Consider the following 13,482-nt stretch of genomic DNA (forward strand, 5'->3'; position numbering starts at 1 on the left):
GTAGAAATTAATAAGCAACAGTGTATAGAAAGAAAATGGCTGAATGGATTGTATTAATATCAATGATACATTCTGTTTTGGTGTAATTGCCAGCCATGCAGTCAGCAGTAAATTCCCGGGCGAACACTTTTCTGTACGATATGACTTGAACGCGGCATGTACATTTTAGTTTTTAACGTTACATTTTCTGACGCTAATTTTAGTCTGCCGTTGGTTTACAGCCTGACGCCCAGTTGATTATCATATAAATAAGATGTTTATATATTTTTAAATCAAAGTTGTTATTTTAACGTTGACGAAATTAACAACAATACAAAAATACGTTTTGATCCTGAACGCCCCCCGGAAGTAGCTAGCGCGGTTCACACCAGCGGCCGGATGTTCAGTGAGAACACAGGAACAACAAAGAAGGGAAAGCGCCCGGGTTTTAAACCTACTTCAAAACACAAAATCAAGGAAATTATCCACTGTTTATAGTAGGTAAGCGTAATTCTTTCAAGCCTGCTATTCATGTACTATATTTTGTTTGAGCTATGCAAGTTATGTAGCGTTAGCCACCTAGCGCGGCCGCTAACATTATAACATTATTGGCTAACTAGCCATTTTAGCGAGTCGCTAATGTGAGTAATGAATACAGATGATTAATTAACTTAGCCTTTATGTAATTATAAAATAATATTAGCAGCAAACCGCACGCCATGCCTTCAGTAGCAACAAAGAGGCTGATAATAAGATATGGTCTCCCGGCGTTTAATCAGCAACGTGAACGTTACATCCCCGCTGTAGTTAGCTGTTCATGGTTTCAACTCTTAGTTTTGAGCAGTATTTGCAAAAGGTCATGAGCTTTCATGTTACGCTTAACAGCTAAATTGATCACTAATTAACCAACATAGTTGCTGTCATATTTTATCAATGACATGTTCAGATTTTAGCTCCTCATGATACCCACATGCAGTGGCGGGTAGAATCTGTATTAACACATTTATCCCTTGCTTGAGTATTTCCACTTTCACATATTTTCTACTTCTACCCCACTACATTTCAGAGGGGGTTATTGTTCATTTTACTTCACCACTTTATGATAGCTGTAGTTACTGGTTACATTGCAGATGGAGATTTTACCTAAAACCACATTAGATAAGCTTATAAAATACAATATAGTTTAAAAATAATAAATAAGTGCACCTCAGCCTTTTTGGCAGTCAAATTTCAGATGTCTGTGATAGATGTTTCCTGTCTCAAATAGTTAAATTCAAATGATTGTTTAAGGCACAAAGAGCTAAAATTCTCCAATTTTTCTCAAATGATTGCGAAGGTCAGTTAAGAGTCAAAAAAACAGAACTAAGTCTTGTCTTCTTTCCCACCTCATTAATCATATGGCCACCCAGATTTATCCTGTGACCCCTCCCAAGGGCCCAAGCCTAAAGTTGGGAACCCCTGGACTAAACTACCTACTGTATATAAAGTAGTTCACAGCTCGACCTGCTGCTAACCCACTGCATCAGTATTAATAATCTAATAACTGATTAAAGACAAACTGTGGTGTGCACATTACCCACAGCCTACATATGAGTCTTCAGCAGCTGGTGACTCCTAAAGTTTCTGTTTATTTAGTACAGAGTTCACTCTCTGTGTCACTGTCTCTCCACCGCTGCTCAGCAAGGAAACACTGTCAAGTGAAACACAAAGAGGGAATTTCATATTAAGAAGAGATCTTAGGCAGACACACACATGATACAACTAATTCAAGACTGTTGAAATCTTATGATGTCAGTGTTGGCTCGTCTTTAAAATGCATCTTGTACAGAATGAGGTCAGGGGATTGTGTAGTCACTCGAGGAAGGCAACACTTTATGACTGGTGTGGACAGGAGGAATGATTACAGCAACTCTTTGAATGTACACATGTATGGTATGAAGGTATTAATTACAGATACTTTTTTTTAGAGTTACTCAAATCTTATTTGTTTTAAATATCAGTGGATCCCTGGGAATGAAGACAGACTGTGAACTTATCCTTAAATGCGACAATCTGCTCTTTTATCAGTATCTAACATCAGTGTAATTTTAACAGCAAAGCTTTTCAATGGTTAAGCTCCAGAATAAGATGGTCTCTCACTGTTTCTATTTTTTTTTTTTCAATCATTGTCAATTCAATTGCAGATCACAGATTTGCCTCACAGGGCTTTACAATCCCTCTATGTTTACAACTATGATTTGATTTCTTGCTGCTGATATGCTGATATGCCTTTATTGCATCTGTGTCTGTTGCTGTGAGCTCAATATTATCCCCCCACTCTCTGTCATCAGGGCAAAAGAATTTGGTTTGCATGTGAGGACAAGTGTCTGCCGAGCCAACAATGGCGAACAATGCAGAGGATGTTGAAAACAATATGGTGAGTACGAAAGAATGTGTCACAGTTGCTCTAACACTCTGTCTGTCCATGTTAATGTATTGGGTAATGATTAGCCAAGAGTGTTTCAGTGTCACATCAGTGATGAAAGGCATCTGTTTCCTAGTCCGTCTGTGACACCACTCGCTGTGGGGGAGTTTCAGTCTGGTAACTTTGGTTTTATTTGGCTTTTCATAGAATGAATGATGATTATAGACGGTTCTGTTCTGATAAGGAAATATTTTAGGCTTTGAATCACTGAAGTAGAAACATTAGGAACATGAATATGAGTATGCTGCCTCCTCTCTCTGCATTTTGCTGTCAATGTAAATAAAGGTGTGGCCGTCCTTGCGTATCCAAAGGGTTAAAGTCTCCCTTACTGTGTCAATCAGCTGAGCAATCCTAAGCCTCGTCCTGTTTTTTGTTTACCCCATAACAGTACAGTACAACCACATTTCTCAGCTCTGGGTGTCTACATTTCTGTCTCAGATAGCAGATTATAGTGAAGAGGTCCTTCAGGCCATTATGAGGTTGTCCGTATAGCTATTTAATACACATTTTGATATACTATTACAGTATCACAACACTCAACAACTGACAAGCTTAAAACTAATTCACTAAAGTAGTCTGTAGTTCTTGTGTCCTTGGTACTAACATTGGCCTTATTCCCAGGGCTGAGAAACAATGCAGCGTACCACACACTGAGGTCACTTTGTACAGCAGCTTGTTCTAAGGGCCGTGGCAGCTTTCACTATTCAGATCAGTCCCTGGGGAACCCTCCCGTCTTCATTTCTCTGTACCTGGTGAGATTGCTTCATGTCTGGGCTGCTGCACGTCTTGACTCGCCTGGCAGTCTGACAGTTTTAGTTCACAAAGTCTCCTTGAATTTCCTCTTTATTTTTTCCTGATGGAACAGGTCCTCGGGGTGAGTGGGAATGAGCACAGTGTTGTTATCCTTGGAGGAACTGGTGTAGTGAGTGTAAATGTGCCAGTTCAGCTCTGAAACATGGATGGCCTGATAACAGTTTGCTCTCATGTTTGTTCAGTAGTATTTCTGCCAATAAAAACTGTGTTTCATAGAATGATACGATGGTCCTGCTCACACACAGTCCTACAAGACTCGTATTCCTGCATGGCTCAGCATCGCATTTCTTCTGAGTAGTGAAACTTTTTTGACTAAGAGAAAGGAGAAAGTATCTTGTGTTGCAAATTAAATCTTGAATTTTTAGCAAATTAGATTAAATTAGCCCCTGGCTGGGGAAATTCCCCATATCTCACCCCTTATTTCCTGTCATCTCCATACTTTTCATATAAATTCATTAAATGCCCAAAATATATATATACTTATATAATATATATACTTTTTATTGGATAGTTCAGAGTACTGAGTGACAGGACAGATGGGGGAGAAAAAAAGATGTTCGACAAGTGACTGAATCAGGTAGATAAAGTTGGAGCAAGCACGGTCCCAGTTACTTTTTACACTGTATGTCTCAGCCCATCAGGGCGTCCCAGAAGGTTTCATGGATTATACTTGTTGTGGCGGAACTGGACCACACCTAGATAGAGGTTTTGATCAGCAGGCATGTTCTTGTTGCTTCTTAGGAATCACTAGTGTCGCTCAGTTTACTTTCTCTACGTTTTGCACAGTTCTTTTGATTTCAGAAAGATCTGGAAGTACATGTATGTTTTGTTTGTGTTTATGTAATTTTAGGAATGTGCTGTTTAATCTGTCCCTACACCAATGTCATAGAAATTCCTAAACAGTGAGCGTACATAGAAAATAATGAGATCGTCTTCTCATACCGACAGAACCAACAGGAGTCCAGTGCGGCCCCTCAACCCACCCAGCAGCCACAAGAAGCCGGGGTGGCCAGAGCGCGCTCCAGGGGCGGTTCAGGAGCTGGCGGAGGAGGAGGCAATGGTGGAGGAGGAGGAGGCGGCGGCAGTGGGCCGGAGCAGAACGGGCAGCCTCCTGCCGCTCATCCTCCACGTGTGGTGGAGACTGAGGATGACGAGGAGGAGGAGTTGACCCTGAAATATGGGGCCAAGCATGTCATCATGCTGTTCGTTCCCGTCACCCTTTGCATGGTGGTTGTTGTGGCAACCATAAAGTCTGTCAGCTTCTACACCCATAATGATGGGCAGAGATTGTAAGTGTTATGACCTTTATCAGGCGGCTGTTGATAGATAGGGAAATAATATGGGACTTGTGCCAGCTTCACAGCTCATCTGCTCCGGTGTTTGAATGAAATGCAACACACCTGCAGTACCACTAGGTGGAGTTAATGCAATATGCACTGTATCTTTCCTACATAGTTTGAATACCAAGACATCACTGTAATTGTATAAGATCATTATGATAGAGTCTGAATCTGGCTCAGAGCACCTAAAAATAACATTGTATATCTTTAGCTCTTATTCAGAGCAATTTAACCTCCCTGAAATAGTAAGAGCAAATAAGTTTGATGTCAATCACCTTTAATAAGAGCCACAGGGAAAGTAACTGCACACAGACTATACAAGGAAAACAAAAGTTGTGTATATATAAAATGTTATGACACGGTGAGCTAGATAAATTCACCATTGCATGTATTATACATTTTCTATTCTTTGCTGTTTGACTGAGACATGTCGTTGTAATGTGTCATTGTAATGTCACCCTCAGGATCTACACACCGTTCCCTGAAGACACAGACACAGTAGCACAGAGAGCGCTGAACTCCATCCTCAACGCCACCATCATGATCACTGTGATCATCGTTATGACTTTGGTGCTGGTGCTGTTATACAAGTACCGCTGCTACAAGGTACACACTGACACCTCACCATCACATCACACTGCTTCACATACTGCAGGCCTGAGATGAATAATGTAATGAAATGTTTCTGTTTATTTAAACTAGGTTTAAAAACCCTTTTCATAGGACTTTCAAAGCTCAGGTTTTACAAATAGTATTAACATTGGTTACAGCTTTATTCAAGTACCAGTATTATAATACCAACAATACCAGGAGCCTAAAAACCAAAGCAGCTAAATGGAATTCAGCCATCATAATTAAATGTTATTATTTACACCTGTGCTTTTCCTTCTGTGGAAAAATGTCAAAACCGTCTTCCTTGAAAAAGGCCTACTGGCAAATGGCATTGAAATGTTAGCATCCACCACCAGCATCTGTCTGCTGATATGATGGATGTTCCTTCATGAACCCAGCTACATAAAAAGGTCAAAATCTGTTATTTGACATATTTGATGATTTGACACTCTTTAAAGTTTAATACTGTAAAAGTGTTCTTTATCAAGGCTGTGAGGATGTGGTCTGAGGTTTTAGATTTACAGGCAACCAAAGCAAACCACCCCACAACTGCCATCATGCTGTGATCCAGTTTTGCTAAACTCTGATTGGTGTTCGGAAGTATGTGACGTAAACTTCTCTTCACTGAAATTTGTCCACTTTAAATTGGTGAGAAGGACACACAGTTACAAAAATTCACAGATCTACAACCAGAACGGTTGAGTTCTAACTTCACCAAACAATCTCCTGTTCATGTTCGACTCCATCACTCATAGTAAGAAAAATAAATCCACTTTGTAGTAAACAGGGAGAGATTGGGAGGGAACAAAGCCATAATGTTTTCCTCTCAGTCACTAGACCTGTTGGATGGAGTCATGATGGACAGGGGGCGTTTTGACTTGCCAAACACAGGTGCACCTATCACTGAAATGCCTGCCTTGCATTTAGGTGTGCCAGTCCCAACCCCACATTCTCTCATGTTCTCTCTGCATGTTGGGACACTGTCATGACCTTACTGCGACACTTAAATGGAACAGAGTCGTCATGAATGTTATTAGTAACACCTTTTCCTGCTCTGACAGGCTGATAGAGGGGTATTAGTTGTTCTGCCCTAACAGTGAAGAAAATGTCAATAGAGCACTTTCTGCAAACCCGCACAGTTCCAGGTGAATGTCTCATCATTTCAAGATACTGAAAAAAACCTGAAGGTTCTTATGATAATGGAAGCTGCCGTTAATGGTTTGAACACCAAGTTCATTAAACTGCAGTTAAACCTAGACACCTGGAGCACCAGACAGGTGGGGCTCATCAGGATTTTCACTTTGTCCAAACTCTGCGGCGCTCATTGTGTGTTGCCCTCTGTGGTAAACCCCACCCATCTGGTAGTCGTGGTAGTTTAAAACAAACACTAGTAACAGGTATTTGCAGGTACTGCTTTGTTGAAACAGTGCTATACATTAAATCCCATGTCTCTGTCTCTCATAAGGTGATCCAAGGCTGGCTCTTCCTCTCCTCTCTCCTCCTGCTGTTCTTCTTCTCCTACATCTACCTCAAGTAAGCCTCACATTTTCCCTCTTTTTCCAAACTTGCCCCAGATTCTCTTAAATGTCAAGTGTACTAATTCTTTATGACAATAGATGGAGTCTTTCCAGGTATTTCAGTCGTGTCTCTATGTTGTCCAACAGAGAGGTTTTCAAGACCTACAATGTGGCCATGGATTACTTCACCCTGGCGGTAATAATTTGGAACTTCGGAGTGGTGGGCATGATGTGTATTCACTGGAAAGGACCTCTGCGGCTCCAGCAGGCCTACCTCATCATGATCAGCGCCCTCATGGCCCTGGTTTTCATTAAGTACCTGCCAGAGTGGACCGCCTGGCTTATATTAGCTGTCATATCGGTCTACGGTAAATCCTCTTCTCTCATCTTCCTTTTGCTTTGACCCTTTCTGCTTTTAAGGAAGAAAGCTGAAGTCTCAGCCTTGATGTTTTTGTGCACCGATGTTCAGTCATCTGGTTCCTGTTAGTGCTTGAGGAAAAAGGGAAAACTCCAAATGTATAATCTAACTCTGTTTCTAAATTACAGAGTCGATGTACAGAATTATTTTACTAGAGGAAAAGCAGCCATGTAAAAGCATTTTAGCACTTTTGAAAAATCGTAAAAGGCAATGACATTTGAACCAAAGCCCAGTTTATTAACAAGTAAATTGAAGCGTAAAATTTTCAAATGGAACCACTGTTGTGACTTCGGTATATATTCTCATTTATTGTAAGGATCTGTTTTTCTCTCCAGTGTTATGCATATATGCAGTAAGCAGGGACAGATGTCATCATCATAGTGCTGAAAGGAAGGTTACATCTCAAGACCTAAAGCCTTAACACAAATGCTCTAAGGGAAATGTGCAATGAAAGACAAATCTATGAGAATAGGAAGTCTACTGGGAGACAAAGTTGAAAGCTGAACTCTGTCTTCTTCCCTCTCACAGATCTGTTAGCGGTGCTCTGTCCCAAAGGGCCTCTGAGGATCCTGGTGGAGACAGCTCAGGAGAGGAACGAACCCATCTTCCCAGCTCTCATCTATTCCTGTAAGATAGATGCCGACTATAAACCCAAATTTATTAACATTTTATTTTAGTAAAACAGAGGAGGGCAATGAAATACTTGACAATTGAGAGCTATATAGAGAAAATGTACAGAAACTCAAAGTGCCTGCACACCAACTGCTTCCTGTGCTTTCACTTCAACACTTTGACTCCTTTCAGCATTTTCACCTCTCATAACTTCTTAAACCCCATCAGCGCTTTTATTTCAGATGACACTTCAACTCTGTTCAGTGCTTGTACATCAAATACTTCACATTAAACAGTGCTAAAAAGTGCCTTGAGTTCAGCTCTTGGTTAGACACCAACTGACACCTCAACTCCTTTCAGAAACCAACCGCTTTCTGTGTTTTCACTAAAAGTTTTCACTCTTTGCTGTGATTTGACTTTTTTCAGCATGTTTACTTCAAGTAAACACATCCACTTTAGCTCACACTTCAGTTACTTTTAGTCACTTAAACTGAACTCCATTCAGTGCTTAGACTTAGTGCTTTATGTGGTTACAACAACATTTCAACTCCCAGCACTTCCACGGACTCACTCCAGAGATTTCACTTCAACTAACACCTCAGTTACTTTCAACACAGTCTCTTGTAATAAGACTTCAACTCCTTTCTGTGCTCAAAAATCAACTCAAATCTAAACATTTTTCACAGTCTTCCTTCAAATGTTTGGTGCTTTCATCAAACTGCCTCTTCAGTTTCTTTCAGTGCTTCTGTTTTAATACCAATTCAACTGATTTTAGTATTTTAGCTTCAGCTGTGACGTCTGTATGATGACCCGACACAATCAATACTTTAAACCTTTCAACCTTTTTAAAGTTTCAGTTGGTTTTTCTTTGACTCTGTTGTAACACAAACCGTGAGGCCTCTTACCATTTTGACTGACTTCCTCTCCAGCTACGATGGTGTGGCTCGTCAACATGGCCGACACTGACAGGCCAAAGAGGAACTCGACAGAAGCAGCTTCATTTCAGCAAGAGACTCCACAGGGTGAGTGGGGTGTTAATGACTGAGTGGGGTTCAACCTGTGGCAGGATGGTCACCTTTCACACAGTGTGATTGTGGTTTAGTCTGACTGATATCGCTCGTCTGCAGCCGTGGCGTCTCCCGCCCCCTCCAGTCCGTCACAGGACGACGGAGGCTTCAACCCCTCCTGGGTCAACCAGCAGGAGCACCAGCTGGGGCCGCTCCAGTCCACCGAGGAGTCCAGGCGGGAGATCCAGGAGATGCCTTCTGCTCGTCCGCCTGTTGAAGATGACGATGAAGAGAGTGAGTGCTGTCAGCAGGATGATTTACATTTTTGTCATTTAGCCGACATTTGTATTAAAAACAGGATCCAAGTTGTTTGGCGCTGTAAGGATCCGTATTGTGTTTTCAACCATGTGACCTTCCACTTACAAGAGGTTTAAAGAACATTTAAATATTTAAACAGGGGTTGTACACATGCAGTGAAGTAACATGCTTGTATTGAATATTGTTATTTTCAGTCTTTTTAGTTATTCATTTGAGTTGTTGTTGCAGTAGCCCAGCATAGATCCTGCTTCTGTAATAAGTCTGAGCTTTAAAGTGACGACAGATGCAGATGGATCAGATGTCTTTCATTGATTTAATTATGCGATCAGTTCATTAGCCTCCCATTTAATGAGATTACAGTCAGTGCCAGCGGCTCTTTTAAAACCACTGACAACTCTGCAGTTGAACAATCGATATTGAAAACCACATTTAGTACAGATCAGATATTAAAAGGTATTAACTGTTATATTGCTGCTTTGCTGTGACAACCATGAAATGTTTTTTTTAATGAGCTTATAAAAATTCCTCTATTTCAGCTTTGTGAGAAAGTATTTTTCAGAAATTTTTAATGGGCTTTTAAGTGTTAATGTAGCATAAGAAGTAGAAGAAGAAGCCCAAAAAGAAACATTCAATTCAAATTCTTTGTTTTTTTCTGAAAAACTCAAATGACTAAATCTATAAATGATTTTAACCAGACAGTAACGAGGCAGTGTCTCGTATATTGTATGTTAATAAAAACATATTAATTGTTAAATTTGGACAAAATACTTGCTGGTATGTCACATTTTATTACTATCAGTAACATCATAAGTCACTATGGTAATAATATGGTGATAATGTGAAGTTATGAATTCACAATCTTTCATTTTTTAGCTAATTCATTTCTTGTTTTTAATGCTCGTAATCAAAATTGAAGCAAATATGTTTCTTTCCTACACAACTGTCTGACTCTGTATTATCATAAGTATCATCTACTGGGGGGGTTGGACAATGAGACTTTGTTTTACCATTAAATACATGAGTAAAACTAGACTATGACGATTTTAGATTTACCTCCCAGCCCTAATATGAAGCCAAGCTCTGTAATTCAAACTCGTGAATTCCCAGATTTTCTGTCTGCCTCCAGCTCAGTGTGTAATCATCATCCTTCAGCTCCCCCCTCTCCAAACACATAAAACATGTAGGAATGTTTTTATGTGTTCACTTTCCTGTGAAATGAGTGTGTTTGTGAGTGTGACTCCATGTCAGTCTGTGGACCGCTTTCAGTCAGAGCAGATTAGGAAGCGATTATTTATGGCAATTGCTAGGTTTCATGTCTGTACTATTTGGGGACCTGTGCTCTTTCAAACCTAAAGCTTCAGTAAATATGGGGTCGAGCTCTTGTTTGTACAGTAATTACAGTTGAGGAAAGATTTCTATGAGCGTTGGAGGGTGTGGGGCTGAAGCGAATCTTGTTTTTGAATTGACTCCACCCTGACTGTGGTGTCATCCTGTGTTCTCAGGGGGCGTCAAGCTGGGCCTCGGAGACTTCATCTTCTACAGTATGCTGGTGGGAAAGGCCTCAGCCACAGCCAGCGGCGACTGGAACACCACGCTCGCCTGCTTTGTAGCCATCCTCATTGTGAGTGACCACAGCTGCTTATTTTGGTGTCAGGCTCAAGTCACCACAACCTCATCTCTGTCTCCCAGCACATTATCTAACCACACTTTATGTGAACCACTTGATTGTATAACAGGCCCTTTTATCCCCTTCAGAGATGATTTTGTTTTGTACACAATTGCTCAATGCGTTATTTCCTCTGTTTAATTTTGTCTGTCTCTGCCGCCACAGGGCCTGTGTCTGACCCTGCTCCTCCTCGCCATCTTCAAGAAAGCGCTCCCCGCTCTGCCCATCTCCATTTTTTTCGGCCTGGTTTTCTACTTCGCCACCGACAACTTGGTGCAGCCCTTCATGGACAAGCTGGCGCTGCACCAGTTCTACATTTAGCAGGATGCTGCCCCGATAACCCACACCCACACAGCTCTCTGGCTAACAACACGAGAGAGGTCCCTTCACAGCCGGGGAACAAATGGTGGTGCAGGGGGGGCCCTTCCGCCCCCACATCCCTTCCTAAGAACCCACGATGATGGGACACAAGTTGTTTTTGTTCTGCCTTTATCTCTGGCGCAGAGAGAGAGGGTATTCCCCACAACAGCTGTTCTTAAATATTTTATTTCTGTTTTAAACCAAGAAGTGACATTTCTCGCTCAACTTGGGACCTCATCTTCAAATCTTCATCTTCCTCGCCGCTCTCAGGCACAATCTGAGAAGTCTGTGAGAATAATTTACCTTTATTTATCCAGGGAAGAGCTTATCTGCTCTGTTTCCAGCAGCGCCCTGCTTCACATCCACACACCTTCATACCTGGGAGCTGCCCAGTGCAACCACAGTCCTCTACAACTGGGGCTTTACAGTCGGTGCCTTGCTCATGGACACCTTGGCAGTAGCTGTTGAGCAAAGGGAGACGGTTTGATTGAATCTCCCCTTTAAGACTTTAATCAAACACCTTTCCCGTCACAGGTTCGTTTTCATGACTTGTGAGCTACCACCACTCCCAAACTTAACCGAAGATTCAAAAAGCCTTCATCAGACTAATGGACACTCAATGATATTGATTATAGATTGGTAAATGTGTAGTTTGATTATGTATGAGCTGTCAGTCACCAGAGCGTGCTTTCCTCACCGCTGTTAAGAATGGTTAAGACCTTTTTTCTTCCACTTCAGACACAAAAATCCAGAGCTCTGATACCAGAGCGATTCACACCCAGAAAGATCTGCACTGAACAGGAGGTTTTAACATGTGAATCTTTCTCACTTGAAAAAGTGGGAAAATGTGTATGAAGAATTTCAAATTTAGTGTTTTTGTGACACTGACTAATTTCACCACGTGTTTTCGGTCCTTGATTTCACCTTAAATCACATTTGAACTCGCAGCTTACAGAGGGAGGAAAGTTGACACACACTCACACCTGAGACCTGCCTCCCATGTTAGCCATGTACTGTCAGCCGCTGAGCAGTTCTGCTGGAGCAGGTGGAGGTTCAGTGCCTTGCTCAAGGGCATTTCAGTAGTAGTTGTCGTCGTCGTCGTTGTCGTCGTTATTGTGGGACAGAAATGTGCTTTTCATTCTCTACCCTGACTGAGATAGAAGATTTTTTAAATTTTTTTTTCCAACCTGTCCAGGGATTGTAACCTGTGATCATCTCGTCACAAACTCTGAACCTTTAGGCTATAGCTGCCCTCATGATGCTCGCCTGGTGCTGTCTTGAACTATGCTACATCAAACACTAAAATGATTTCATCTATACACAGGTATTGTTGTTTTTTCAAGATATGCACAAGAAAAACTTTGTACTTTTTGAAACATAGCGGTAAATGTTAGCAGGGTTCCTACACAGAAAATCTGGGCAAATGTGAATACAAACAAAAGTTTTGACAGAAATAATGTTCACGTGTTGAGGAAGAAAAAAAACCACCCAGCCCTGGTAAATGAGGGAGCTGTAGATCTAGTTAAATTTGATACTTGAATTTGTGAACATTTTTGCAAACATTATCTCCTGTCATCGAGCATTATTAGCCTAACTGACTACTTTAATAAAGTTAAACACAAACCAGACAGTTTAAGCTCAGAAAATCGTGGTCTGCTATGAAACGGTGAGATGTGTATGAACCCAAACTCTGTGGCTTCTCACGTACGAGGTAATTCTGAGTGAGAGAGTAAAGATGAGCTGCACTGATTGCTCTTTTGTTGTTGCACTCGAGTTTCATGCTTGCAGAGAAAAGAAACCAAGAGGGAACAATATAATAATAATTGTTCTGAGACTGTTTTCTTCCCTTTTTATTTTTAGGGAATATGTTGGCTTTTTTCTGTCCTTCACATGCATATATGTGTTATGCAAGATTATTCAATTCCGATTTTGTTCCTTTTTTAATAAATAATGAAACTGAAAAAAACTCTTTTCCCCTTGTTTTTTTGTTCCACATGCAGATTCTCTCATTTTTATTTTTTCTCAGCCTGTGTGGATAGTGTGGACCACAATGTGCCTTCAAGTGGTCGTCTGTGAAATCAGTTTGGTTTGGTTTTTGGCTGCAGCTTTGATGCGAAGTGGTGACTGTGCTTGTGTTTTTTTTTTTTTTGTTCTTTATCAGCCAGAGTCAAACTGTCCATCAAAGTATCGACATGCTCAGTGTGAGTATAGTTAACTCCCTGTTCACACACACATGAACTGTAGGTTAATCAGAAGTCATGAAAAGTGTAAAGCTTTCACACTGACTCCAATCTGTACATTTATTTAAATGGACAATGTTTTGATCTTTGTTGAGCCATGTTGTTTATGGTATTATAGTATTTGGTTGAGGTTGAC

The 13,482-nt window shown here is 41.0% G+C and overlaps 1 protein-coding gene across 2 annotated transcripts; it reads left to right on the forward strand.

The window, feature by feature from the left end:
• The first annotated feature begins 323 nt into the window (after positions 1 to 323).
• psen1 (presenilin 1) lies at positions 324 to 13,072 on the forward strand. Of its 2 annotated transcripts, none has more exons than XM_071497853.1 (11): positions 324 to 480; positions 2,310 to 2,395; positions 4,205 to 4,545; positions 5,061 to 5,202; positions 6,674 to 6,741; positions 6,873 to 7,093; positions 7,672 to 7,770; positions 8,685 to 8,777; positions 8,883 to 9,056; positions 10,583 to 10,701; positions 10,912 to 13,072. In XM_071497853.1, exons 2-11 carry the CDS (start codon positions 2,360 to 2,362, stop codon positions 11,065 to 11,067), a joined length of 1,449 nt encoding a protein of 482 aa, XP_071353954.1. In that variant the 5' UTR covers positions 324 to 480; positions 2,310 to 2,359; the 3' UTR covers positions 11,068 to 13,072. The 2 variants fall into 2 exon arrangements, with proteins under 2 accessions (XP_071353954.1, XP_071353955.1); XM_071497854.1 differs by having other exon boundaries at positions 331 to 476.
• Positions 13,073 to 13,482: the final 410 nt, after the last annotated feature.

Source organism: Trachinotus anak, unplaced genomic scaffold, assembly GCF_046630095.1.
Source record: "Trachinotus anak isolate AG129_WGS33_773 ecotype Australia unplaced genomic scaffold, CSIRO_AGI_Tana_v1 ptg000015l, whole genome shotgun sequence".
Taxonomy (NCBI): Eukaryota; Metazoa; Chordata; class Actinopteri; order Carangiformes; family Carangidae; genus Trachinotus; species Trachinotus anak.